The sequence below is a fragment of the Leguminivora glycinivorella genome, chromosome 22 (assembly GCF_023078275.1).
Source record: "Leguminivora glycinivorella isolate SPB_JAAS2020 chromosome 22, LegGlyc_1.1, whole genome shotgun sequence".
Classification (NCBI taxonomy): Eukaryota; Metazoa; Arthropoda; class Insecta; order Lepidoptera; family Tortricidae; genus Leguminivora; species Leguminivora glycinivorella.
In genome coordinates this window covers 9,876,935-9,903,265 of record NC_062992.1, presented here as the reverse complement: position 1 = coordinate 9,903,265, position 26,331 = coordinate 9,876,935, and the positions used below count along the sequence as shown (strand labels likewise).

Genomic DNA, 26,331 nt, shown 5'->3' with positions numbered 1-26,331 from the left:
TTCAAAAGTAGACCAATAAATATAGAGTATTCTTCGCCATGACCCAAAAAGCATAGCTTTTCAAATTGTAATTTAGGCTGTAAAGTCTATTTGTTTATTTTATAATCTTTTGATTGTAAGAAGCGAGGCAGAGTCGCAGGGCATGTAAATCGTGGGCCGCTGCGTTCTTGTATGTAGGTTATTGTAGTGTAAAGACTTTGGGCGACTGGTAAATAAATGGTTGCCGTGAGATAATGTTTCATTTGAAACCCTTCCTATTGGCAAACAGTAAAAGACATATGTAACTCCGTATAGACAACTACAGTCTAAGAAAAAAACGTACCTCAGAACCATATTGAAAAAGGTACGGTGGCCTAGATGGCGTTACACCTTTGGGGGACGCTCGGCTAGATGGCGTTAATATTAATAAATTACATTTTAACACATATAAAGCTAAGAATATGGTCCATTGTCAAAATTGATGTTTAACCCGTCGTCTGTTTCTGTCAAAAAATTGTCATCATATAATTAACTTTGACATACAAAAAAGTCCAACGCCATATGTTAGGATCCTTATCAAACACAGACGAAGGGTTACAAGTTTTAAGCTGTGTAACTGTCATTACACACTTTACTTTGACAGTAACTCTCTATAATACTCGATCCTCTTTGCTATTGGAAACGTGCGTGACAGAATGGCGCTCATTCTCACAAATACAGTCTGATCAAAGAGTAGAAATTAAATTACGTCTACCTATTCATACTGTAAAAAAAAAAGTGGCAACATGTAGTGTTATCTCTTTCAAATCAATATGTGTGAGGAAACGGGACGACACTACGATGTTGCCCCTTTTCAATGCCTACTCTTGTTGGTCAAACTATACACGTCACGTCACCTTATGGGCATCAAATCAATGCTAGCGGCGGCCGTTGTTAACACTTTCGTTACCAGGCAAAATTTCAAACAATACCCCAGAAACCGACAGTACTCGCTAGTCGGGCAAGCGGCGGACGCTCAGGGCTGTGCCAAGTAACTTTCGTATACGTGCATAAAATTAAATCTGCTGTCTCACGTGTTTAGGTTTCGCGTTTTATCAATTATCATAATGCATCCAGTGGGCAGTAGGAAATGAATAAAAACACAGAAAGCCAAATCATCAACATTTATTAATATTGCACATAGGTACGACATAACTCACTAAAATTGGTCTTTTTATTATAATGTTTACAAGAATTTCCCTATCTATAAAGCTAAATCATCATATAATAATCAACTGTACCACCACATAAGTACATAATAATCAGAAGACAGGCAGTGGCAGCCCTGAGGTAGCGAAGATGCAAAGCTTGCCCGACTGTCGGGTACTTTGGCGTCGCGTGAAGGTTTATAGCTCTTGCCCGACTACCGGGTATGCCGGCATCTGAGTAAAGTTTACGAGTGCCCGAGTGTCGGGTACGCGGTGTCCAATGTGTTAATTAACACCATACAATTTAATATGGAAAAGCCGACAAAATGAGGGCATCGGTCGTGCACGTAGCGAATAATGTTTATCTGCTACACAATTGTTCAATCAATTTATGCAATTGTTGTTCTGTTTGCACGTCTTCAACGTCGATTATTCAATTGAGTAATATCCTCTTGGTAGAGAGATTTTATACAGTAGGCCATCTTCGAATAACGGACACTACCCAACATAACAATTGCCTTTTGCTATTACCGATTGTCTTTACTAGACCAGTACGATAGGACTCTTTATTATACTGTGGCTAGACCCACGCCTGCCGTGAAATACCAATTTGAAAAACGCAACTCGACAATTTTTTTTTTATGGGACGATAAGGAGATAAAAACTAATTGCGTTGGATGTGGGCGGTCTTGGATATGTCATCCCGGTAGATTTGCTTTTCAATACGGGTTTTATCCTAGACAGATTACTGTCATTGTTTTTACTGTGCCCTGTGTACCGATGTGTTTAGGTTATCCTATCCTAACGGGCACAACGCGATGTCGTCTTCGTGCAATAAATAATTCTATAACAATATCAGTGAAAAGCGGCTGAAATACATTTTTAACAGTAAGCGTAAATAATTATAGCTCCGAGAGAACTATCGATAAACACTTGGCGTATAAAAAAAAAAAGGTTTGTGGATATCCCAGCTTCTCCACCAAGTCGTTTTTTCGTGAGAAACTTGACTAAGACTAGGTTCAGATGAAATGCGGTCATATAAATTGAAGTGACTATTGTAAGCTTGACTAAGTGTAACATTGAATATAGTAAGAAACAGAAACTCGTTGAAAAAACGCTACGCATTTTAATAGAGTAACAATGCTGCGAATACTATGGCTATGTGCAGTGCTCGGCGCGGCCGTCGCCACAAACTGCACCATTTGCTTGAACGACCAATGTTACTCCGAATCTCCTTTCGACCACGACGTCTTACTTTACTTCGCCGTCATAGACCACAATTACAACATCATGTATTACTATACTCGTGATCATTTCAACGCCATGGAATTGGATAACCACACGATTATTTTCAAAAAAAGAATCTCCAATCCAGAGTACAGACAAATATTGTTAACAGTCGACCCGCACACTAGTGAGGTTTACTTTTATAACGTTTTTGCTAGACATAAAGATCCACTAATTAATAAATACGATCCGAAGACAAATACAATATCAGAGCCAGATATTGTTTTCAACGATAATCGTCAACCAACATTAATATATGTCTGCAATGGAACAGTTTACGGCGTCAACGGAAAGTATCCGATATTTTATTTAAAAAACGGATCTGTTGAAGATATCCCGGGCTTCGAAAACCTTCATATATTGGACTTTATGTGTGACAAGACCGGTGTTATTTATGTGCAAACTCGTTCAGAAATGTACAGAATAGAAAATAATGCTTTGACCGCCATTTTGAATACCTCTACTGAAAGTGATATTGAATACAGGATTCCTACTTTAGGTGCAAACGGAGATGTGTACCTACTCTCTGACGAAGTTACCTCTCGACGTATGTACCATATCAACTCCACTACAAAAGAGATGACACCAGTAGGTGCATATGAACGAACCATCAAAGGGTTAAGAGATTGGAAATTTGATAAACATGGGAACATTTTTACTGACGATTTGTTTCTGGATAAAATAAGTCCGAGGTACTTGAAGCCTAATTCTGTTCGATGCAGTGTGATTACAGATGTTAAAATTACTTTAACACGCGACGAAAATGTAGACGATGATGATGATGATACTGGTATAAACTTCCGCGATGATTACACATAATCACTTACATTTATATTAGGTAAGTGTTTACGCGATTAAGTCCCGTTTTGTTCTAAAATTATGAGTGCAAATCGTGTTAGTCTAAATCAATATACACATAATCACTTTGGAACCGGGGCTTAATCACTACGTATTAAACTGACCTCCAATGTTTCAAGGACGGCGTTGGCAAGCCAGTCTTCTTCGAGACCACGGGGACAACGCCGTCCCTGAAACGTTGGAGGTCAGTTTAATATGTAGTGATACGAGATTAAGTCCCGATAGTAATTAGATCATGATGATGATGATGATGAAAAATATTGGCTCAAGGAAGATCTTTGTCCCTTCTGCATACCGACGTTCTTTGAGTGGAGAATGTGTTAAGAACTGATGAGTTAGAAACAACGAAAGAGCGTGTAACATTGGGTTTTTACCTTGTAAAGATAGGCCATTAGCATTAAGAAGTTTACCTATAATTAATATACCTATATATAAACTCACATGCTTCCAGTAGCTACGAGGTTACACACCTCTGAATTGCTTGCAGTAGTGACTACATAGCAGAGTATTGAAATGTTTGATTAATTTTATGTCGAAGCAATTTAAAAATCACGTGAGAAGTTTACCTATAATGACATCATTAGACTAAGAATGGTTGACAGGTTAACATAATTTAGATAGTAAAATTATAAAATAAAACCACAATCTCAAAAACACAATTTATTTTTTCCTACGTCCACCCTGCTTCGGTGCCTGAGGTTTACCAAACGCTTTTCCCTTCTGCGGGTTACCCTTACCACCTCTAGGACCTTTACCCATAGGCTTGCCTTTACCTGGGCCTTTGCCCACAGGTTTGCCTTTACCTTTAGGTCCTACAGGCTTGCCCTTCTGTGCCCTGTTAGCGTCGTAGCGCAAGCGTTTGGTGGCGGCTGTAGAGGTGTCAGTGAGGTCGCTGGCGAAGTTGGATTGCTTGCGTTTGGTTTTCTGTTTGTGGACGCGCGGACGTTCCTCGTTGTCTTCCACTGTGCGGATGCGGTTCTGCTTCTTCTTGCGTTTGGCCATGCGAGACTGGAGGAGCGCCACCTGGTGATCAAGTCATAAATTGTACCGTTTGGTAGCCAAAATTTCGTAAACGGCTACAAACCGGGAATCTTGATACCCATTTTGTAGTTAGGGCCGGTTGCATCAAACCGTCTGTCACCGTTGAAGCGTTCGTTAAATTTTATTGTATGGGAAGTTCAATAGACGTCTGCTGCGTGACGATGATGTGTCTGTCAAAAGTGGTTGATGCAACTGGCCCTTAGTTCAGAAATGAAAAGCCTGACAAAAAGTGTTTCAATTCTATAAGTGACTCTATGGTCACAGTTATAATAAAGAGTACTATCGTACAGTATGGCCACTCCCGCTCCTTGCTGAAAGTGACGCCCACCCCCTCTCGGTTACCTCCTGTCAAAAGCGCAAACAGTCGACCTGTCATATTTCACTCATACAAGCATAGTACGCGTTCACCTACACGAACTTAGACTGTGTGCTAGGAACGCGCCTCTTTCATATGTTTGATAGTCAGTGTCCGAGGTGTGCTATGGTTTAGGTAGTTGTAATGTAATAATATTACCTTCTCCATCTCCCTCTGCACGCGCTCCTCGGCGGTGTCCTTGGGCCTCGGCCTCCCCTTGTCTTTGTCCTTCCCCTTCCCCGCGTCCCTCCTCCCCGCTTGCGGCCAGATTCGTAATCGGAGTCGTCATCGTCGGAGTCACGTTTGCGTTTCTTCGCTTTGGGCTTTTGTTTGTCTGTGACAGAGCATTTATTTAATTTTCAAATAAAAAATAGTCTTTTCAGTACAGATGGTGTTTTTTTTACGCACTAGTGCGAGAAGTGGTTCATTATATGCCAGGTCGAAACTTTGGAGGGCCATCTGTACTGAAAAACGTCGTACGATACACGTGCGAAAAGGAAATTCGAAACTCGTGTCGATTTAAAACACTCCCTTCGGTAGTGTTTTAATTTATCGCCACTCGTTTCGAACTTCCTTTTTTACGCACTTGTATCGTAATGTACTATTTCATAACACTTTTTTAACTTCCGAAGCTGAAAAAAGTTGTGATATTGATAGAAATTTAAATAAAGAAATAAAATAAAAATTGGGGACACCTTACACAGATCAACTTAGCCCCAAACTAAGCAAAGCTTGTACTATAATAATAATAATAATAATAATATATACTTTATTGTGCTTTATTGTGTGTGTTTATTGTGTACTATGGGTGGCTAAGCGACGATATACATATTTAAATTAGATAAATACATACTTATATACATAGAAAACATTCATGACTCAGAAACAAATACTCACTGCCGACTGAGCCAGACTGGTCGAACTTTTTTTTATTTTAACTTCCGAAGCTGAAAAGAGTTGTGATATCGATAGAAATTTGGGTCTGGAATCACATTTGCTACCATGGATGGTGGATGGATGCTGCTAAGAAAGCCACCTCAAGCATGGCAGTCTTCTCAAATTTATTTCAATTTGCGAACTCATCAGTACTGCTACTCGACAATAGATGTCGCCAGTGTCGCGACAAACGAAGTGTGTTATTAAAATGTATTAATCTATGGTTTGTAAGCGCAAGTTCTTTCTCCTATCTCTTCTCTTTAAGTGTCTGGAACTACTCGTGCTGACGCGTCGGCTCCTGCTTCTTCTTTAAGGACCCCTCAAACTTGGCTGTCTACTTCACCATATTATTCATGACAGTCTTCTCAAACTTAGTTTAAGTAGGCGACATCTAGCGTCAATCATCGAACTTATCAGTACCGCTACTCGACACAAGATGTCACTAGTACCGCAACAAATAAAGTACCTATCGTCACTACTTTTAAAAAAACTTGTATCTTCGTCTGTCAATGAAAAGAAAATTGTAGTAAGTATGTATGGAATGCATATAGACTTACTGCGTTTTAACTTTGAGGAACAGCGTGAGATACGAGATTTTTTAAAAGTAGTGACGCTATATTACTACAGTGTATTAGTCTGTAGGCTACCTTTCCCAGCATGGATCGTGAATGCCAGTTGTTCTTTATCTTTCTTCAAGGGCACCTCAAGCATGACAGTCTTATCTTGTTTTACATAGGCGACATCTAGCGTCAATGAGGAGGCACTCAAAGGTTATGACAGATGGCGCCACGCTATTTACTCCATTGCGCAGATAAAGTATTTCATACGTGAGAGCGAGAAGATGATATTTGTTTTCTCTCTCTCGCGTATGAATGACAGTGACATGCCTAGACACTTGCACAGACGCCGCCTGACGGGATAAAATGTCAGTGTGCCTCCTCATCAGTGGATTTATCAGTACCGCTACTCAACACTAGATGTCACGAGTGTCGCGACAAATATAGTGTATTAATTAATTTAGATTACCTTTCCCAACGTGAGCTGTAAGTGCAAGTCGTTCTTTCTCTTCTCTCTTTTCCTTGGGTGTCTGGAACCACTCGTGCTGACGTGTCGGCTCCAGCTTCTCCTTCTTCAAGGACCCCTCGAGCTTGGCTGTCTGTTTCTCCATCTTGTTGAGTTGGCGCTCGGCGTATTCTTCGTCTAAGATGGCGGCTGAAAAAGAAAATGTCAGTCAGTTAGGTATACTTTACGATTGTGGTTATTTTGGAGTCTAAACTAAACCAATACCATTTCATGAAATTAAAGTGTGGAACAGCGTCCACTTATTAGTCAAATACCCATAATTTTCTGCGTTAGCAGTTCAAATTGTCAGTTGTATAAAACCCTTAACTATAAAAACCTAACACAACTAAATATCTCTGTTTTGCCCAATGGTTGACTGGTAGATAATAAGGCGTTAAGTCCGCCATTTGTACTTGTTGTGTGAATTATTAATCTCTGCAATAAAGTTAAAATAAATAAATAAATAAAAACAAATTAAAAGCTTCTATAAGTATTACTGTGAAATTGTAGACTTGCCGACGCGTCAACCTACTTCCCCCCTACTTCGATCTCTATACTTGGCGACTATTTTCGGTGGCACTTGGCGTCACTTGATAGGCCGGTTAGCGCGTTGTACTATTAATTTGTATACTTACCGATTTCAGGCTCCAGCCTAGTCAACCTCTCTGTATACTTGGCGACGATTTCCGGCGGTACTTGGCGCGACTTGACAGGGCGTTTAGCCCGTTTCACTATGAGCCCGCCTCGCCTGCTAGAGACGCAGATACTCAACTAGTTCTTTAAATAGCTATTAACTTATCTACAGAAGCACTTACCGATCTCTGGCTCCAGCCTCGTCAACCTCTCCCGATACTTGGCGACGATTTCCGGCGGTACTTGGCGCGACTTGACGGGTCGATTAGCTCGCTTCACTATGAGCTTGACGAGTTGGTTCCGCCTCGCCAATTAGAAATACGGAGACTCCACTGGTTTGTTTAGTTTAGTGCATAGTTAACTTGTCTACACGAGTAGTCGAGTACTCACCGATTTCTGTCTCTGACCGCGTCGATCTTTTTACTTGGCGACGATTTTCGGCCGTAATTTCCATCGCCGTATAACGCGGAGTACTATGACTTTGTACACTTACCGATTTCAGGCTCCAGCCTCGTCAACCTCTCCCGATACTTGGCGACGATTTCCGGCGGTACTTGGCGCGACTTGACGGGGCGTTTAGCCCGCTTCACTATGAGCTTGACGAGCTGGCGCTCCGCCTCGCCCGCCAGGGACACGGAGACTCCGGCGCGGCCCGCGCGAGCTGTGCGACCCACCTGTGCACATTTAAAAGCATTTAGTTTGTGTGACATAATAGTAGATTGTACAACAAGGGCATAAAGTGGCTCATTTTTACCCGAGCAGGCCGAGCGAAGCGAAGACCAAAACAGTAGACGAGGGTAAAAATTCACATTTATGTTCGTGTTATACACTCTGCTTTTCACTTCGATTGCGAGGAAAATAATTATCAATTTGTCAAATATTACACCACGAAATTGTCGTAAAGAGAAAGAAAATAATACATTTAACTAATTCCCGCCAGCTAACTTTTTAATTTTCAGCATGTGATCAGAGTTTCAGACGCTTGGTTTTCTGCCGAGTCAATAATTTGTGATTTACTTTTTAATTTAAATTTATTTTTTAAATTTAATGACAGAAAATACGGAATTCTAATAAATTGTAGCAAAAACAAAATAGTATAACAACTTTTATCATCTACACAATTTTATTGCTTAGTAGTAAAAATTGTGCAATATGTTTTAACTGTTTGGCTGTTGAGATCAATAACCTTAGTCTTAGAAGAAAATTTTACTTTATGCTCTAGAGCATAAAATGCGATGTTATGTCGTCTACACACGACATAAAGGTGCACTTTTCGAGCATGAGAAGTGAAAAATTATATACATTTAATTAGACAATACGGGTCAATTTAATTTTTAAATTTAATGACAGAAAATACGCAATTCTAATAAATTGTAGCAAAAACAAAATAGTATAACAACTTTTATCATCTACACAATTTTATTGCTTAGTAAAAATTGTGCAATATGTTTTAACTATTTGGCTGTTGAGATCAATTACCTTAGACTTAGAAGAAAATTTTACTTTATGCTCTAGAGCATAAAATGCGATGTTATGTCGTCTACACTCGACATAAAGGTGCACTTTTCGAGCATGAGAAGTGAAAAATTATATACATTTAATTAGACAATACGGGTGTGCCATACGGGAATAGGTACGTGTGTCTAGGCTTTTTAGGGTTCCGTAGTCAACTAGGAACCCTTATAGTTTCGCCATGTCTGTCTGTCCGTCCGTCCGTCCGCGGATAATCTCAGTAACCGTTAGCACTAGAAAGCTGAAACTTGGTACCAATATGTATATCAATCACGCCAACAAAGTGCAAAAATAAAAAATGGAAAAAAATGTTTTATTAGGGTACTCCCCCTACATGTAAAGTGATATATTGTTGGATAGGTATTTAAAAATAAATAAGGGTTTACTTTTTTTTTTTTTTTTGTTTCAAGTTTCATGTTTTAATTTGAAAGGGTTTACTTAGATCGTTTTTTGATAATATTAATATTTTCGGAAATAATCGCTCCTAAAGGAAAAAAAAGTGCGTCCCCCCCCTCTAACTTTTGAACCCTATGTTTAAAAAATATGAAAAAAACCACAAAAGTAGAACTTTATAAAGACTTTCTAGGAAAATTGTTTTGAACTTGATAGGTTCAGTAGTTTTTGAGAAAATACGGAAAACTACGGAACCCTACACTGAGCGTGGCTCGACACGCTCTTGGCCGGTTTTTATTCATTGCGTGATATCTCGAAAATCATGACATTTTCACCACTTTTCCATTTTGGCGTTGGTGGGACACTCAGTATAGTGATTTAAAGTCGCTGGCAGCGCAAAGTTCAGTGCTATCGTCAGTTCGTATGTCTAACCCTCTCGCTGCAAATGTCCGTACAACTACTTATACTTAATTATTGGGTTGGTAAGAAAGTAATGAGCGGATCATAACCAATATTGTAATTTTTATTTAATTTATTATTTTAATCATTTATCAAAAATATAACGGCCTTCGTTATCTACTACTTGTCTCCATCGTTCTGGTAAAGAATGAATAGCATCGGCGAAGAAGTTCTTAGGTTTAGATTCAAAAAACTCAGCTATGTACTATCGTAGATGGGCTTGATCATCGAACTTTTTTTCATTCAAGGCATTGCTTAGCGATCTGAACAATGCGTAATCCGTAGGTGCCAAGTCTGGAGAGTACGGTGGATAAGGTATCACTTTCCAACCTAGCTCCAATAGCTTTAGCCGAGTCACTTTTGCAATGTGTGGGCGAGCATTGTCGTGTAAGAAAAAAACTTTAGCATGCTGTGAACGATTCTGGCAGATTTTTTGGTTTAAATTTTCAAGCTGATTACAGTATACTGATGCGGTAACAGTCATTCCACTTGGTAGGAGTTCCCAGTGAATAATACCATGAATATCCCACCAAACGGACAGCATAACTTTTTTCTGGTGAGGCTCTGTTTTTGGTGCCTCTATTCCTTTTTCGTTTGGAGCTAGCCACTGACGTTTGCGTGTGTGATTTATATATAAGACCCATTTTTCATCTCCAGTGATAAGATGGTCCAACCAGTTGAATGTGCGGCGAAAAGACAGAAGTTGTATGCAGATATCGGCACGGCGGTTTAGTTGATGTCTATCAAGTTCGTGCGGTATCCAAACACTGTATTTGTAGATTTTTCCCAACTTGTGTAAATGTGTTTCTATGGTGACATGAGAGCAGCCTAACTCGGTAGCAAGAGTACGACTCGTTAGCCTCGGATCTCCTTCAATTAAGGTTTTTAATTTGGCTACATCAATCTTCACCGGTCGACCAGACTTAGGTTGATCTGATAATGAAAAGTCGCCACTACGAAACCGCTGGAACCATCGTTTCGCCGTGGCCTCAGACACAACTTCAGGAGCAACACGCTGACATATATTACGCACTGCTTCGGCGGCTGAATGGCCAGACTGAAATTCATATAGTAAGCAATGCCTTACATGCACTTTTAATTCGTCCATTTTCTTCCTTATATTAGCTCGGCGACAGCTAGTGAATGACTGACGAGAAACTGTGCGACTCGCCCTTTATATACTTTCGACCATAGAAGATTCTAGAACTCTCTCAAAAATTTTATGTGGAATTCAATCGATCGCTCATTACTTTCTTACCAACCTTATTTTATAACAAAATTCATCAAAGTTACTTATAACTTCTACGATGACCAAACGATAGCGCGATGTAGAAAGCGCTCCTACCGGTACACCGCCACCTATCGCCGTACTTAGTCAACTTACCCTGTGTATATAATGTTCTAAAGTCGCCGGCAGGGTAAAGTTGAGTACTGTCTTCACTCCAGGTATATCTAACCCTCTCGCTGCTACGTCGGTAGCCACTAATACGTCGACTAGTTCGTCTTTGAACCGTTTCAGGGAGTCGAGACGTTGAGGCTGGTTGAGAGCTCCGTGAAGTTCGGCTACCTGAAAGGAAAATTAATTTTAAGGATGTAATAAACATATATTTTTTATTCTAATATTATATTATGCTCAATGGTCCTTAATGTAATTTAAAAATGTATTAGCATATTTCGACATTTCAAACTACGAATACTAATATAATAATTTTAATTTTAATATTTTTTTTTAATTAGCCTCTTTTGTGTCCCACTGCTGGGCAAAGGCCTCCCCTCGCTTTCTCCACTCGACCCTGTTGTTGGCATTTTCCCACCATTTTGGGTAGAATGCGTCCAGGTCGTCCCCTTTTTGGTCTGCCTGCACCTAATCCTAATGCTAATTTTAATATACCATATAATAATTATGTACCTAAATCAATTGTGACGTGTAATATGTAACAATATTATAAATAAATGAGTATGAGTATAGAACTGTAAACAAAATGAGCATAATCTTTCAAATCATGCAGGCATGCAAAATCTTATATAGAAAACTAGTTTTTTTATCAGCGTTTCGAGATCATTTCTTCGTTTACAGTATATTTTTTAGAGCTAGGAAATCGTACTAAGTGAAACGAGTGACGATAAATTAAAACACGACCGAAAGGAGTGTTTAAATCGACACGAGTTACGAATTTCCTTTTCACACGTGTATCGTACGACGTTTTTCATTACAGATGGCCCTCTGAAGTTTCGACCTGACAAAATATTAACAACTTCGCACTAAATAATGCGGGCAAAAAGCCATCATCATCACCATCTGTACTCAAGAGATGAGGCCATTTCGTGGCACTTCATTCCCTTCTGTCTTGTAATTATGTGTACAGATGGTGTTTTTTTTACGCACTAGTGCGAGAAGTGGTTCATTATATGCCAGGTCGAAACTTCGGAGGTCCATCTGTACTGAAAAACGTCGTACGATACACGTGCAAAAAGGAAATTCGTAACTCGTGTCGATTTAAAACACTCCCTTCGGTCGTGTTTTAATTTATCGCCACTCGTTTCGAACTTCCTTTTTTACGCACTTGTATCGTAATGTACTATTCTATTCTAAAATGTAAATATGAGACTGGACACTAGACAGTATTTTTTAACCCCCGATGCAAAAACGACGGGGTGTTTGTCGGGGTGTGTCTGTCTGTGGCATCGTAGCTCCCTAACGGATGAACCGATTTAGATTTAGTTTTTTTTTGTCCGAAAGCTGAGTTAGTCGGGAGTGTTCTTAGACAAGTTTTATGAAAATCGGTCAATTATGTCACGGTCGGTGGTTTTTTTCAATTTTTTTATTTTGTGGTTAGGTTATTTACTTTTAAACGTGGGTATGTATGCGTGAATGTTATCTTACCTTGACGCCAAGCAAGCCAAGCGCAACATGTAGCCTATGAGCTTGTTTCTTTGTCTGTACAAACACCACAGCACGATCGCGGAAAGTTTATGTGCGAAAGGCCATTTGATATTTGCCAGTCGCTTTTCAGTGAAGGAAAAACATCGTGAGGAAACCGGACTAATCCCAATAAGCCCAAGTTACCCTTCGGGTTGGTAGGTCAGACGGCAGTCGCTTTTGTAAAACTAGTGCCTACGCAAAATATTGGGAAATATTGGGAATATTGTATATTCGAGTGATATGACACATGTATGTGTGTGACAGCACGATCGCGGAAAATACGACACTCCAGCGCACACAGCAACACTTCACGTATGCATGTATAATATTCGTGTGATATGACATATGTATGTGTCAAAGACATATATAACTCCGTATAGACAGATAAAGCCTAAGAAAAAAAACGTACCTCAGTGCCATACAGAAAAAGCTACAGTGGCCTAGATGGCATTACACCTTTGGGGTACGCTCAGCTAGATGGCCCTAATATTAATATTTGACATTTTAACACATATTGAGCTAAGAATATGGACCAAATTGTCAAAACTGAGGTTCAAAAGTTTTAAGCCTGTGTCAAGAGATGGCAGTCTATGCACTGTGATTACACATTTTACTACAGTAACTCTCTTTAATACTCGATCCTCTTTGGTATGTGTGTACGTATGTAATCATACCTTGACGCCAAGCAAGCCGAGCGCAACATGTAGCCTATGAGCTTGTTTCTTCGTCTGCACAAACACTACCGCACGGTCGCGGAATGTACGACACACCAGCGCACACAGCAACGCTTCGCGATCCGCCTCTCTGCCTGCACGGATCCTGCAATAGAAATACCGTTTAGTCAAAAAGTTAGTAAAATGAAGTCAACAGCGTATTTGTTAAACGACGTTCAATAGGCTACTAGACTCTTATCGAATTTGGCACAAGAAATGATTGTTTCCTGTAGTATTTGACATATGAAACTACTAAAGCCTCAGGGCCACTCTTGGCAAATAAGGGGTTAAAAGAAAACGAAACTCATTGCAGTGACAGGTTGCCAGCCTCTCGCCTACATCACAATTTAACCCATATACCATAGTCGCCTTCTACGACACCCACGGGAAGAAAGGGGGTGGTGAGTTTCATGTGCTCTGCCTACCCCTTTATGGGATACAGGCGTGATTGTATGTATGTATGTATGTATTTGACATAAGAAACCAATGTCTATAGATTTTGGGTATTAAAAGTGTATGGTGGCTACGTATTTTCGATTAAACATGCGTGTAATAAATCTTTTTACTTTGGCCACCGAAAACGCTGTCAGACATGTAGTGACTTCATAGAACCTAACTTAACTTCATGATGAGTCAATCACTGACACGATGAACTTTATGCCTCGTACTTAAATGTCAGAATTTTTTTGTTCAATTCGATTTACGTCACGCACAGACAACCTATAGATTAACATGGCTAATGTTGTTTTTGCCTGATTAAGTGAAAGTGTACTTTATATTTTTTTTTTTGCGGTTTTTAAGTCGTAATAAAATATGGTAGTATTTTTTTCGGTTAATTGGATTAATAATATAAGATAGACTTTAAAAAAGGGTCAAGTAGCCTATTGCCCAAGAATTGTCATTTTCTATCCCCGGGACCTGACAGCGCCATCTAGCGTTTATAACTGACTTCTGTTCCTATTTAGACTACAGCAAAGACCTATACCGGGTGGGGCCTGTAACAAAAGCAAAAAATTTAACAGTAGGCTGTACTCCTTAAACTGACCAACATTTCTTCAGCGACTTTTAAAAATTATGAAGTCTTTAATTTTCTAATTTTTCATACAAAATAAATATTAGCTTCAATGGACGCCATTATTGTTGTTATTGACGTTGTCAGTCACACTTTGGACTTAACAGAATTCGCAGTACATTACCTCTTAGAAAAAACTTTCAAGGGCGATAAATAACAAAATACAAGTTATTTTTTAAAGTCGCTGAAGAAATGTTGGTCAGTTTAAGGAGTACAGCCTACAGTTTAATTTTTTGCTTTTGTTACAGGCCCCACCCGGTATAACTTCGTATAGACAGATAAAGAAAAAAACGTACCCCAAAACCATACAAAAAAGGTACGGTGAGCTAGATGGCGATATACCCTTGGGGTACGCTCGGCTAGATGGCGCTAATATTAATATTTGACATTTTAAAATATATCAAACTAAGAATATGGGCCAAATTGTCAAAACTGAGGTTCAAAAGTTTTAAGCCTGTGTCGAGAGATGGCAGTCTATGCACTGTGATTACACATTTTATTTGACAGTAACTCTCTTTAATACTCGATCCTCTTTGGACTACAATGAAGGTTTTTGTTTTTTTGCTTACCTGACGAATTCCTGACGTAGATTGAAGGCCACAGCCTTATTAGAGTCCAGGAACAGTTTGACAGGCTTCTGCAGAGACACAGCAGCTAAGTCCTTGACCTCCTCACTCATGGTGGCTGAGAACAGCATAGTCTGCCGCTTTGGCGAGCATTGCCGGATGATTTCCTTCATTTGCTCAGCAAAGTATTCGTCCAGCATCCTGGAAGGAAGAAGGTTTTGTAGCCAAAAGTTTCAACACATTGAAACGTGAAATATTGTTTCTTTTTTTTTACATTTTAAGCGCTTAGAGCGGATTTTCAGTGTAATGTCGTAAGATTATCCGTAAACTATTGATACTGGGTACTGGGTAGGAATGGAACCGCTCGTTGGTTCCATTCCTGACAATGTGAATGGCATGTGAGAAAAACGAAAGAAGCTTTCGACACTGAATAGGAATCAGATAGATTGGAATAAAAAAAAAAAAATTTAAACTTTAATATCATAAATGACTTTTGCAGTAAAGGGTTAAAAATTACGTTTTTCTCGCACCTGTATAATAATTTAACGGTAAAGTTAACCTTCAACTGAAATCAAGGGAAGGCCTTCTAAGACCGTTTTCGCGTAGCAGCAAGGGATCTGATAGCTGCCCTCAATAACCCGCTATCAAAATACGTCCTGTATAATGTTTAGAGAGCGGATTTCATTAATTGGAATTATAAGGTCTTACAATCTATTATTATTACAACGCACACCGCATACCGCTGAATTAAATTAATGTTATTTTTGCTTGTACTATATTTAAAGAAAAGTATTTTATTCTAAATAAAGGAGTTTGTATTTGTAAACAAAGCGAATTATTTTAATTTTTCTATTATTTGAGTCGAAATAGAAGTTTTTACTGTGCAATGAGCACAAGAAATATTAAAAAAGAAGAACTAAAATAAATAAGGTGTTTAAAAAATTTACAAACATTTTTTAAATTAATTTTTGCCCAATATTCACAAAAGCACCCTAAAATGGTTTTACTTTTATGTTCCGCTACATTTTAAATTACGCGAGTCATATCCTCATTAATATTTAAATCGCTACCTCAAATCCGCTCTCTAATAATCAGAGATCGGACGGATTTGCGGCATTCTTAGTGACTTACGTCATTTTAATGACTTTTAGTATGGGATGACGCACAAAAATCCGATCTCTGCTAATAATGTATATGTATGAGCATACCTGTCAGTTTCATCCAGTAGTAGCAAATGGTCTATGAGCCGTCCCGGCGTTGCTATGACAACGTCAGGGTTCCTTTATGGCACTTATTCCTATATATCTATAATACATACCTGTCAGCCTCATCCAGTACTAAAACTTCAATAGAGTGCAAACTGAAGGAAGGTGTGTTCCTAATATGGTCTATAAGCCGGCCCGGCGTTGCTATGACGACGTCGGGGTTCCTTCGCAACACGCTCTCTTGGTACTTCACGTCGAGGCCTCCGACAGACAAGCCTACTGTCACGGTGGTGAATTGCGAGAGCTGGCGGGTCACTGTATGTACCTGGAAGATGGAAAAAAGTTTAATGGTGTTGCTCAGACAAAAAAAAATAGAAGACTTGTAAGTTTTGGAAAGAGTCATCTCGCTCGAATCTAGAGCAGAACCCAACACGATTAATTCAACTAAACGTGTTGAGTTCTCTAATTTAGTTGTAAACGTATGAACTCTCGAAAAACAGGCCAAATGTGAAACCCAGACACACTTTCCCTTATGACACGCTTATTCGTATTGATCATAAGTTAGCCTCGTGGATCCCTGGCAACTTTTTGTGCTTTTGAATTTAGAACTTTCTTTTATTCCTGTAAAAGTTCAAACCTTATGTACTCGTACGAGGGCACCAGGACCCAGGAGGGTTATCTGCGCTCCCAATTCTCTGGTAGGCACAAGCACCAGCACTTTAGTGACCCGGCCGCCGATTGTCTTGTACAGAAGACGCTCCAGTAAGTGCTGTCCACCCTTTAGTGTCGTCTATTATTAATGTTAGACCTATAATATTATATGTTATAGTTACCTGAGCGCCCAACTCTCTGGTGGGCACAAGGACTAGCACTCTAGTGACCCGGCCGCCGACTGTCTTGTACAGAAGACGCTCCAGTAAGTGCTGTCCACCCTTTAGTGTCGTCTATTATTAATGTTAGACCTATAATATTATGTTATAGTTACCTGAGCGCCCAACTCTCTGGTGGGCACAAAGACTAGCACTCTACTCACTCTAGTGACCCGGCCGCCGGCTGTCTTATATAGAAGACACTTTAGTGTATGCTGTCCAAGTGTCCACCCTTTAGTGTCCTCTATAATGAATGTTAAGACCTATAAAGTTACCTGAGCTCCCAACTCTCTGGTAAGCACAAGTACCAGCACTCTAGTGACCCGGCCGCCGACTGTCTTGTACAGAAGACGCTCCAGTATGTGCTGTCCACCTTTTAGTGTCCTCTATAATTAATGTTAGACCTATAATATTATATGTTAGTTACCTGAGCTCCCAACTCTCTGGTGGGCACAAGGACTAGCACTCTAGTGACCCGGCCGCCGACTGTCTTGTATAGAAGACGCTCCAATATGGGCAGCATGTACGCAGCCGTTTTTCCTGTGCCTGTGGCTGCGCAAGCGCAGATGTCTTTGCCTAAAAGAGAAGAAGAACATTGATAACACATGTCAATAATAGTTCAAAGCGAACCACAGGCTTCCATTAACCGTGGCATACTGCTGGGAAAAAGAAATCATAGGGTGAATATTGAAAAGAGGGATTTATCTAGTAATATTGCAACTTTACAGTCATGTGATTAGATGTCTCCCAAAAAATCACTTCTTCAATGTTATACCTATAAAATTACCTGTATTAACTAAAACTGTATGTGTATTTAAATGTGCTAACATGGTAAGGTTTGAAACTAATAATTTCAGCATTTTTATTAGGTGCATACACACAGTTTTGCTTCAGTAGTAGGTAATATAAATGCATATTCTGCAGACACAATTTAGTAGATAAATAAATTGTTACCTAGTAATGCCACTGGTATGGTAGCAGCCTGTATGGGTGTAGGATGCACATAGTTAAGTGTTCCAATAGCCTTCAGCAGCAGCCGAGACAGGTTCATCATATAGAATGCCTGCTCATCATATGATAGACCTCTTACCTAGTAAAGCTACAGGTATGGTAGCTGCCTGTATGGGCGTAGGATGCACATAAGTGTTCCAATAGCCTTCAGCAGCAGCCGAGACAGGTTCATCATATAGAATGCCTGCTCATCATATGATAGACCTCTTACCTAGTAAAGCTACAGGTATGGTAGCTGCCTGTATGGGTGTAGGATGCACATAGTTAAGTGTTCCAATAGCCTTCAGCAACGGCCGAGACAGGTTCATCATATAGAATGCCTGCTCATCATATGATAGACCTCTTACCTAGTAAAGCTACAGGTATGGTAGCTGCCTGTATGGGCGTAGGATGCACATAAGTGTTCCAATAGCCTTCAGCAACGGCCGAGATAGGTTCATCATATAGAATGCCTGCTCATCATATGATAGACCTCTTACCTAGTAAAGCTACAGGTATGGTAGCTGCCTGTATGGGTGTAGGATGCACATAGTTAAGTGTTCCAATAGCCTTCAGCAACGGCCGAGACAGGTTCATCATATAGAATGCCTGCTCATCATATGATAGACCTCTTACCTTTTAAAGCTACAGGTATGGTAGCTGCCTGTATGGGTGTAGGATGCACATAGTTAAGTGTTCCAATAGCCTTCAGCAACGGCCGAGATAGGTTCATCATATAGAATGCCTGCTCATCATATGATAGACCTCTTACCTGTAGCTTTAGCTACAGGTATGGTAGCTGCCTGTATGGGTGTAGGATGCACATAGTTAAGTGTTCCAATAGCCTTCAGCAACGGCCGAGATAGGTTCATCATATAGAATGCCTGCTCATCATATGATAGACCTCTTACCTAGTAAAGCTACAGGTATGGTAGCTGCCTGTATGGGTGTAGGATGCACATAAGTGTTCCAATAGCCTTCAGCAACGGCCGAGATAGGTTCATCATATAGAATGCCTGCTCATCATATGATAGACCTCTTACCTAGTAAAGCTACAGGTATGGTAGCTGCCTGTATGAGTGTAGGATGCACATAAGTGTTCCAATAGCCTTCAGCAACGGCCGAGACAGGTTCATCATATAGAATGCCTGATCATCATATGATAGACCTCTTACCTAGTAAAGCTACAGGTATGGTAGCTGCCTGTATGGGTGTAGGATGCACATAGTTAAGTGTTCCAATAGCCTTCAGCAACGGCCGAGACAGGTTCATCATATAGAATGCCTGCTCATCATATGATAGACCTCTTACCTAGTAAAGCTACAGGTATGGTAGCTGCCTGTATGGGTGTAGGATGCACATAGTTAAGTGTTCCAATAGCCTTCAGCAACGGCCGAGATAGGTTCATCATATAGAATGCCTGCTCATCATATGATAGACCTCTTACCTAGTAAAGCTACAGGTATGGTAGCTGCCTGTATGAGTGTAGGATGCACATAAGTGTTCCAATAGCCTTTAGCAGCAGCCGAGACAGGTTAATCATATATAATGCCTGCTCATCATATGATAGACCTCTTACCTAGTAAAGCTACAGGTATGGTAGCTGCCTGTATGGGTGTAGGATGCACATAGTTAAGTGTTCCAATAGCCTTCAGCAACGGTCGAGACAGGTTCATCATGTAGAAAGATGCCTGTTCATCATATGGTGGTGGTTCTTCGAAGAAATCAGAGTCATATTCAATTTGAGCTCCTTCACCATCATCTTTGAGGTCCTGGTAAGAATAGATTAGATGATACAATACAATACAATACAAATCCACTTTATTGCACAACCTCAGAAATGTACATAGGAACACTCACATTACAATAAATTTTATTACAGAGGTAAACAACAGGCGGCCTTATCGCTAAAGAGCGATCTCTTCCAGGCAACCTTTGGGTAGTGGAAAAATGGTATTCGATCATAACTTTAACTAATTAGGAGGTGCAAAAAAACTAAATTAAAAGTAATTAATTCTAGCTAAAAAGCATATACCTACATAATACATATAATACCTACACATACATATACATACATACTACTTACAATTACATATTATAGTGTAGTATGATAGTGCAAAAACGACAGATCATAGGCTAGAGTGTAACTTTGTTTAAGATGAGTATCCACACAGATTTAAAGTAGAAAAAAATGAAATTATATCACTTTGAAAATATGAATTATTATTGTATTCAGCCATGGATACACAAATATGACAAAAGGAAGTTTGAATTCTTAGAAAATTTTCTCAGTACAGTCAACCAATTGGAACCCCAGGCTACAGTAAGACTATGTCAAAGTGACGTTATAATTCAGATTGTAAGAAATCTTTTAGTGATTGTTATTTTGACATGGTTGTAGAGTAGCCTAGGGTTCCAATTGGTTGACTGTACATATGGTTTTTTTACCATGAATGAAAAAGGTAAATACCTGTTTTAATTTCTGCTTCTTAGTAAGTTTCTTTTCCTTGGTTTTGATTTCATCCTTCTTGAGTTCATCATCCGATATTTCTAGTTCATCTACATCACTATCTGAAAACATACACAATAATACACATAAATGTTAAAATGCAACTACACAAAAAAATGGTGCTTTTTGAGTTGTGATGTGCCTCTGTTAGGCTACAGTACATTTTGTTCTCCTTGCTTTATGTTGTACTGTACAACACAAATCAAGGAGGTCAAACATTACTCTTAATTGCATTGTTTTCTTAAACTTGGTGCTATTGTAACAACTTTCGACAAACAAGCATGATGGTATCTTGTGTCAGAGGAGAGCCAAGATCTAGTATGGCTTATTTTGACACAGTCTCTCTCTCTCTCTCTCTCTCTCTTTAACCTGATTCTACCCTTCGGGTGTAGACCCCCTTCAACATGCGCCACTCGTCACGGTTTTGTGCGATCTGGATTTGACACAGTAGTGAGTAAGTAGATAATTTTGCGATTTTACTAAATGATAATGCACCTTGAGATGTTTAATCATGCTCAGACATAAACAATTATAAATATCAATTACCATATACGTATATAATTTTCATTGATATTATTAAATTTTGCCACTTCTACCTTCTACATGTGACCTAGTTTTGTAAAGAATTGGTTGTTTAAAAAAAATTGTTCAACAAATTCTTTCAAAATAAAAACCTTTGTCCTCCTCATCGGTGTCAATGTCTCCTGCTGACCCTGTCACCTTGGCCTGCGCTCGCCGCCTCTCTATCTTCTCATCAATTGTACGCTTTACATTTCTGCGCACATACTTTTGTAAGTCGTCCCAAGTGTTCTGCAAACATTCAATGCATATAAGATATCTGTGTAAGACACATCTTACTCACATTGTAATGTAGTTCATGTAGTCCTTATGGCTTTATTGTCTTTAAAGTGTAAGTAATGATACCATACCTTGTTATATTCCTCTACAGAAGAAACAAATTGAAACTTCGGATTGAAATCGGCTTTCTTCTTTACTTTTTGCTTAGAAGGTTGATACTAGAAACGAAAGAAGAATAGTCAGCCATTTCGAGCTATATAACATGTATAAAATTAAAGAAAAATAAATAAATAACACGGCATGTTACCTCTATTTCCACATCGGATTCCTCCGAGAAATCCTCCACTTCTTCACCGTCATTGATAGTTTTTATAAAGCCTGGAAACCCGGCCACTTCCATTTTAACTTATAATCACTTTTACACAACTATAGGAGTTAATATATAAAAATCATTTTATTTAACACCAAAACACCACTATTCTTTGAGGTTATCTATCAAACTCACATGTGATGTGACAGCCAAGACAGATAAATTTCGTTCTGAAATTATCAAAAATAGTTGATTTTACCATTTTACCTCCTTGATTCTTCACATTTTTATGATTACAGTTGACTTTTTATCAAACAGAATTATAATTATCTACTATTTTCCATATGCATATTTCAATTTGATATAGTACCTACGCTACATATAGCATATTCATATCATGTAATCATAATTACATCATTTCTGAACCGAACATATTTGAGAGCTGTCAGTGCAGTGCAGTCATCACGGGTGATGTGTTTGCAGCAAAGAAAATTTAATAGAAATCGTTGATAATGGCAGACCAGCTACTAATTCACGATGATATTAAACTGTAAGTAACAAACAATATTTCTAAATAAAGCTATGTAATGTCCTTTGGGAAAAGAACCCTATTTGTAGGACTTCTTAAAATTGGAATCACATCTGTCACAGTTATCTTGTTTTCATTGATATCGTGTTAAATAATAGTTTATTATTAGTAAATAAAGGTTAATTACTTAATTTATGGTAGTATTTTATTATCTGGAATGTATTGTTCCTTTAGAATTCCTTAAAAGGCATTTAATTAGGTGTCGTAATGAGCGGTACAAAAGATAGACATTTGCGAGAGATCAGTCTTGTACCTAACGTAATGTTCCTTAACTATAATGAAAGCTCTTCTAGCTTATCAATTTCGATAGAGACGTGTAAAGCATATCTTAAATACAGAAAAATGTGAATTTAGTGAACTTAGTTTATTTTTCATAATTATAAAAGAAAAAATGATTGTGGACAAAGTTGTTGGTCCAAATAATAAAGTAATCTATCTAATAATTCTGTCTGTGTGTCTGCTATCATCATGTTTCAACCTGAATATTCTCAGAGCCAGCATTGACGGTCATCTCTATCAACATAGAGGGCTTTTCACAGGACAAAGCACTACTCCACAACAAACTAGGCCGCAAATACCTGGACTGACTTTGATAGCAGAAATACCACACCCGAAACATGGTAGCGCCATCTTTGCCAAACCAGAACTTGTGGTCTCTTCTTCTTCGGTATGTCAGAACACAATGGAAGTCATCACAGTAGATATCGGCTCGTGCACAATTACATCCGTGTACAAACCGCCCACTCAACCATTTCAGCCCTGGGCTCTCGGAGGCAAGACTAACTGCCAGGCCAAACTAGTTGTCGGTGACTTCAACAGCCATCATACCACATGGGGCTACCGTGAAACAAACTGCGACGGCGAGGCGGTTGAAGCGTGGGCTGAAGCAAACGGCCTCGTTCTTCTTCACAACCCCAAACTACCTGGATCGTTTAACAGCAGTCGCTGGCGACGTAGCTACAATCCTGACCTCATCTTCGTCGGCGAAAGCATTAGCTCGCAGTGCTCCAAAACTGTCTGCACTCCAATCCCCAGAACGCAACACAGACCCATAATGTGCCGGATCCAAGCAGTTGTGAAGCCCATCAAAGTCCCGTTCCGACGGCGTTTTAATTTTGCGAAAGCCGATTGGCCTAAATACACTGCGAACATAGACAAAATGCTACGCCCTCTGCTACCCGTAGCCGCTAATTATGAGGAATTCGTCAGGATTGTACACTCCGTATCACGTCAATCGATACCCAGAGGTTGCCGGTCAAGCTATATTCCAGGTCTCAACCCAACGACGTCAAAACTGCTGCAGTCCTATGAAGCCCTATACACAAATGACCCTTTCTCTGCCGAAACCATAGAAAAAGGTGCAGAGTTAATGGTTGAACTGGCTAAGTCTCGCAGAGAAAAATGGGCAGAGATCGTTTGTAATATTGACCTGACACATAACAGCAAAAAAGCCTGGTCTACTCTCCACAAGCTCACTGGTGAACCGCCCCCGAGCTCGCGCCCAGGCATGATCACGGCTAACCAGATTGCAAGTCAACTGTTACTCAATGGCAAGACACCTCACCGTACACCTAGACCCCGGTTAACGGACCCGGTATTTCAGGAAAACACTAACCATAGCGTTAGCAGACCATTTACCGTCAGCGAACTCACAACTGCTATTAAAAACATGAAAACTGGAAAAGCGTCAGGCCTGGATGATCTCACAGTGGAACAACTCAAACATCTGGGACCTGTGGCGACGTCCTGGCTGCTGGCCCTCTTTAACGACAGTTTAGTGACACTCAACATACCCAAAGTGTGGCGTAAGTCAAAAATAGTCGCGCTGTTGAAGCCTGGAAAACTCCCTGACGACGCCAAAAGCTACCGCCCTATTTCCTTACTATGCCACACCTACAAGCTGTTCGAGCGCCTACTGCTTAACCGGCTGACACAAGTAGTAGATCCAATCCTCATCGATGAACAAGCGGGCTTTCGCCCTGGAAAGTCATGTACGAGCCAGACACTAAAACTGACGCAACACATTGAGGACGGTTTCGAGCTTGGCATGGTCACGGGCGTGGCGTTTGTCGATCTATCAGCAGCCTACGACACCGTGAACATTAAAACCTTACTCGCTAAAGTTGCAAACGTCACCCAAGACGAAGGCTTCGTTCGTGTACTCGGAGAGCTACTACGGAACCGCTGTTTCCAGGTCCATCTAAACGCAGGAAAAAGCCGCTGGCGGCGCCAGAAGAACGGGCTTCCCCAAGGCAGCGTGCTAGCGCCAATCCTGTTCAACATATACACAAACGACCAGCCAAGCCCAGCAGGCACCCAACGTTTCCTCTACGCGGACGATCTAGCGCTAGCAGCTCAGAGTCGTTCCTTTGAGGATGTAGAAAAAACCTTAACCGTGGCATTAGAACAACTTGGCACTTACTACAGGGCTAACTGCCTCCGGCCCAACCCAAGTAAAACTCAGACTTGTGCGTTCCACCTGCGCAACCACCATGCAAATAGGCCTCTACATATCAAATGGGACGGAGCGACGCTTGAGCACTGCCCGCACCCGCGTTATCTGGGAATAACGCTGGACAGAGCGTTAACCTACAAGGCACACTGTACTAACACTCGCATGAAAGTTAGCGCGCGGAATAACTTGCTACGTAGCCTAACCTCAACAAGCTGGGGCGCATCTGCACATACTTTACGTACCACCGGCCTGGCTCTGTGCTTCTCTGCGGGCGAATTTGCATGTCCAGTCTGGCACCGATCCCCACATGCTAGCCTCGTTACCACCGCACTTAACGACACCTGCCGTGCCATCACAGGCTGTCTCAAACCGACCCCGCTCAACAAGCTGTACCCGCTAGCTGGTGTGGCACCTCCCGATGTCCGTAGAGAGGTGTCCTGCGCCGTCGAAAAACACAAACAGGAGAACGACCAGCGCCACCCCTTATATGGATATATCCCGCCTGCTGCCCGTCTTAAAAGCCGCAGAAGCTTCATGCGGAACACCAGCCCCTTGCGGGGCGAGCCGTCTGATGTGCGCCGCTCGCTGTGGCAGACCCGTTGCCCTCCATCAGACGTATACGTGCAAGCCTCTGAGCAACTACCGCCTGGCCATAAAGAACCTTGGCCAACTTGGAAGTCCTTAAACAGGCTCAGGTCCCAAGTTGGTCGCTGTAAGCAAAACATGGCCAAATGGGGATTGCTCCGCAGCCCTTCGACCCAATGCACCTGCGACACAGCGCCGCAAACCATGGCGCACCTACTGGCTTGCCCCGCGTGCCCGCATCACTGCTCGGAGCTCGACCTGAGAGACGCTACACCCAGGGCTGTTAATGCTGCTGCCTATTGGGCATCTACTGTATAAGAAAGGAACCTCGACACGATAAGAAGAAGAACCTGAATAAATATGGAAACACTTTAGAAACAGAATCCGAGAAAAGGACCTTTTACTTTTTACCAATCATTATCCTCGTGAATCCCTGGCAAATTATTGTGCTTTTGAATTTAGAACTTTTTTTTATTCTTGTAAAAGTTCAAAACTTATATACTTGTACGAGGGCACCAGGGCCAGGAGGTTAAAATTGCATACTGAAAGTTGCAGGTAGCGGCTACTGTTACAGTATAAATGATTCAAATAAGAAGTATGTGGGTTTTATTAGCATAATACCACCACACCACAACCACAACCACCAATGCTGTCCACTAGTTGACAGTGGCGTAGCGTCGATACAACTCGATTCCCATCGGGTTCCCTAAAATTCTGCAGTATCTGTAGAAGTCCATACAAAACAGGTCCCAAAAACCCCTCCGGCTTTACCAACAAAAATTTTTACACGTCGCTACTGCTAGTTGACCACAAATGTTGTAAACTGTTCAATATGTCGGGATGAATTTGTGAATTCATTATACGCAATATAATCCGTTTCCATAGTTTTATTTCATGAGTAACTATTGCGGTAACCGAAGACATTATTATAGTAGTACAGTTTAGTAGTAGTAACTCTTTTATTACTAAAATTGCAGTACAGTCCAAAACTAAAATTAGCAGTATTTACCTTTCAGGCAATGATCCGATGAGTTATTTTGTTTGT

The 26,331-nt window shown here is 40.4% G+C and overlaps 3 protein-coding genes across 4 annotated transcripts in view; 2 read left to right on the top strand and 1 right to left on the bottom strand.

Moving 5' to 3' along the window:
• The first annotated feature begins 786 nt into the window (after nt 1–786).
• On the top strand, nt 787–3,965 carry LOC125237849. Its single transcript, XM_048145075.1, has 2 exons — nt 787–3,268; nt 3,370–3,965. Exons 1-2 carry the CDS (start codon nt 2,307–2,309, stop codon nt 3,371–3,373), a joined length of 966 nt encoding a protein of 321 aa, XP_048001032.1. The 5' UTR covers nt 787–2,306; the 3' UTR covers nt 3,374–3,965.
• LOC125237848 (probable ATP-dependent RNA helicase DDX27) lies at nt 3,959–21,839 on the bottom strand. Of its 2 annotated transcripts, none has more exons than XM_048145074.1 (15): nt 21,655–21,839; nt 21,479–21,565; nt 21,224–21,359; nt 20,511–20,611; nt 19,620–19,812; nt 17,478–17,626; nt 16,295–16,506; nt 14,980–15,177; nt 13,300–13,444; nt 11,087–11,269; nt 7,832–8,012; nt 6,670–6,855; nt 4,973–5,041; nt 4,867–4,937; nt 3,959–4,334 (listed from the first exon to the last, which is right to left on the bottom strand). In XM_048145074.1, the coding sequence occupies exons 1-15, from the start codon at nt 21,745–21,747 to the stop codon at nt 3,972–3,974; spliced, it is 2,367 nt and encodes a 788-aa protein (XP_048001031.1). In that variant the 5' UTR covers nt 21,748–21,839; the 3' UTR covers nt 3,959–3,971. The 2 variants fall into 2 exon arrangements, with proteins under 2 accessions (XP_048001031.1, XP_048001030.1); XM_048145073.1 differs by adding an exon at nt 17,015–17,062 and having other exon boundaries at nt 4,867–5,041; nt 17,526–17,626.
• Nucleotides 21,840–22,090: 251 nt separating this feature from the next.
• The window catches only part of LOC125237747 (phosphatidylinositol-3-phosphatase SAC1), a 32,195-nt gene continuing 27,954 nt past the window's right edge, over nt 22,091–26,331 (top strand). The window contains exon 1 of the mRNA XM_048144918.1: nt 22,091–22,207. Coding sequence (XP_048000875.1) covers nt 22,170–22,207 — 38 coding nt within the window. The 5' untranslated portion in view covers nt 22,091–22,169. The remainder of the gene's footprint in view (nt 22,208–26,331) is intronic.